Source organism: Trypanosoma equiperdum (genome assembly GCF_001457755.1).
Source record: "Trypanosoma equiperdum strain OVI genome assembly, contig: ctg_910, whole genome shotgun sequence".
Lineage (NCBI taxonomy): Eukaryota > Euglenozoa > Kinetoplastea > Trypanosomatida > Trypanosomatidae > Trypanosoma > Trypanosoma equiperdum.
The window spans coordinates 4,359-5,597 of record NW_027124877.1 but is presented as its reverse complement, the minus strand read 5'-3'; the positions used below and the strand labels follow the sequence as shown (position 1 = coordinate 5,597).

The 1,239-nt window shown below is 50.4% G+C and overlaps 2 protein-coding genes across 2 annotated transcripts in view; both read right to left on the bottom strand.

Moving 5' to 3' along the window:
• Positions 1-2: 2 nt before the first annotated feature.
• On the bottom strand, positions 3-1,046 carry TEOVI_000449000 (Trypanosomal VSG domain/Trypanosome variant surface glycoprotein C-terminal domain containing protein, putative; the record flags this gene model as incomplete). The annotated part of the gene is made up of 1 exon (XM_067227255.1): positions 3-1,046. One exon carries the CDS (start codon positions 1,044-1,046, stop codon positions 3-5), a length of 1,044 nt encoding a protein of 347 aa, XP_067083356.1.
• Positions 1,047-1,098: 52 nt separating this feature from the next.
• TEOVI_000448900 (Trypanosomal VSG domain containing protein, putative) overlaps positions 1,099-1,239 on the bottom strand; it is a gene marked incomplete at both ends in the record, with an annotated part of 771 nt that continues 630 nt past the window's right edge. The window contains one exon of the mRNA XM_067227254.1: positions 1,099-1,237. Coding sequence (XP_067083355.1) covers positions 1,099-1,237 — 139 coding nt within the window. The remainder of the gene's footprint in view (positions 1,238-1,239) is intronic.

Sequence of the window (1,239 nt, the reverse complement as noted above, 5' to 3'; positions counted from 1 at the left end):
TGCTAGAATAGAGGAATCTTTGCATTCTTTTCCATCCAACTTACAGCCATATTTGCACACACCTTAGTTTTTTTTTCGGAGCACTTTTTGGCTTCCGTATTTGCTGTCTCTCCTGTTCCTGCTGCATTTGTCTGAGTTGCAACTTTGCTTTCATCTACTTCGCATGGGCCATCTGTTTCAGATTTTCCTTTCCATTTGCATTTATTTGCATTTTCGCATATAGTTTTGTTGCTTTTGTGCTGTGCACACTCCCTTGAGGCGGCTTCTTGTTCAGTCTTGCCAATGGTGGTGGTTTCAGTTGGCTTTTGTGTTGCTGCTGCTTGCTTTTTTTTTGTACTGCTTCCGAGCAGTATGAGTGATGTAATTGTTGCGTTTAGGCTTTGCAGTTGTGCTGAGCTTGCGTGTGCATGGCTGGCCGCCCTTTCTGCTGCTTCTAGGTTTGCAGCTGCGCTCTCGAGTTGTTCAAGCCAGGCGGGTTTCTTTACTGCCTTCGTTGCCGGATCTGGTTCGTAGAAGATGCAGCTGCCGCCGTTGCCGTCGTTGCTGCCGTTGCAGCCGGTGTTTCCTGGACCTTTTATTAAGCCCAGGACACCGGCTAATTTACTGTTGGTGCCTTGTCCTGTGTTTACTGCTACGTTAAAAGCTGCTGTTGCACTTCTTATTGCGGCGCCTGTCAGTTTCTCGTTGTTGTTCTGGTTTCCGCACGCGTCACCTAATGTTTTCCACTGAGCTTGTATGTTCGGACTTGGGCCGAATTGCAGGTCGGCCGTTTGCGCACTCGCGCCACACGCCTTGTTTTGTTGGTTGCTGTTGTCAGATGTGCACATGCAAACGACGTCGCCAGCTATTGTTTTGCCTGCAGCCGTTCCCGCGGTGTCGTCGTTCGGTTTGCCGCAGCTATCAGCCCTGTTGGCGGTCGCACCAGTTAATTTGATTTCGCTGCTGCCGTCTGGCTGAGCTCCTAGGGCTTGTTTTAGCATGCCGGCCACGGCCCCTGCCCTTGCTGTGGCTTCGTGTTGTTTTAGTTCGCTTAATTTGGTATCCATGGCCTGCAGTGTCGCATTTATTGCATGCACTAAAGTAGGGTCTTCTGCCGCTTCAAGTAAAGCTCTGAATTCCACGGAAGCTTTGTGACTTTTGAGCTTCTGTGCGGCCGACCTGCATTTGTCCGCAGCCGGTCCGGCGCATTGTATCTTGATTTGGCCGCTTTCGCTTTTGAGTGCAGCTTCTGGGTCCGCA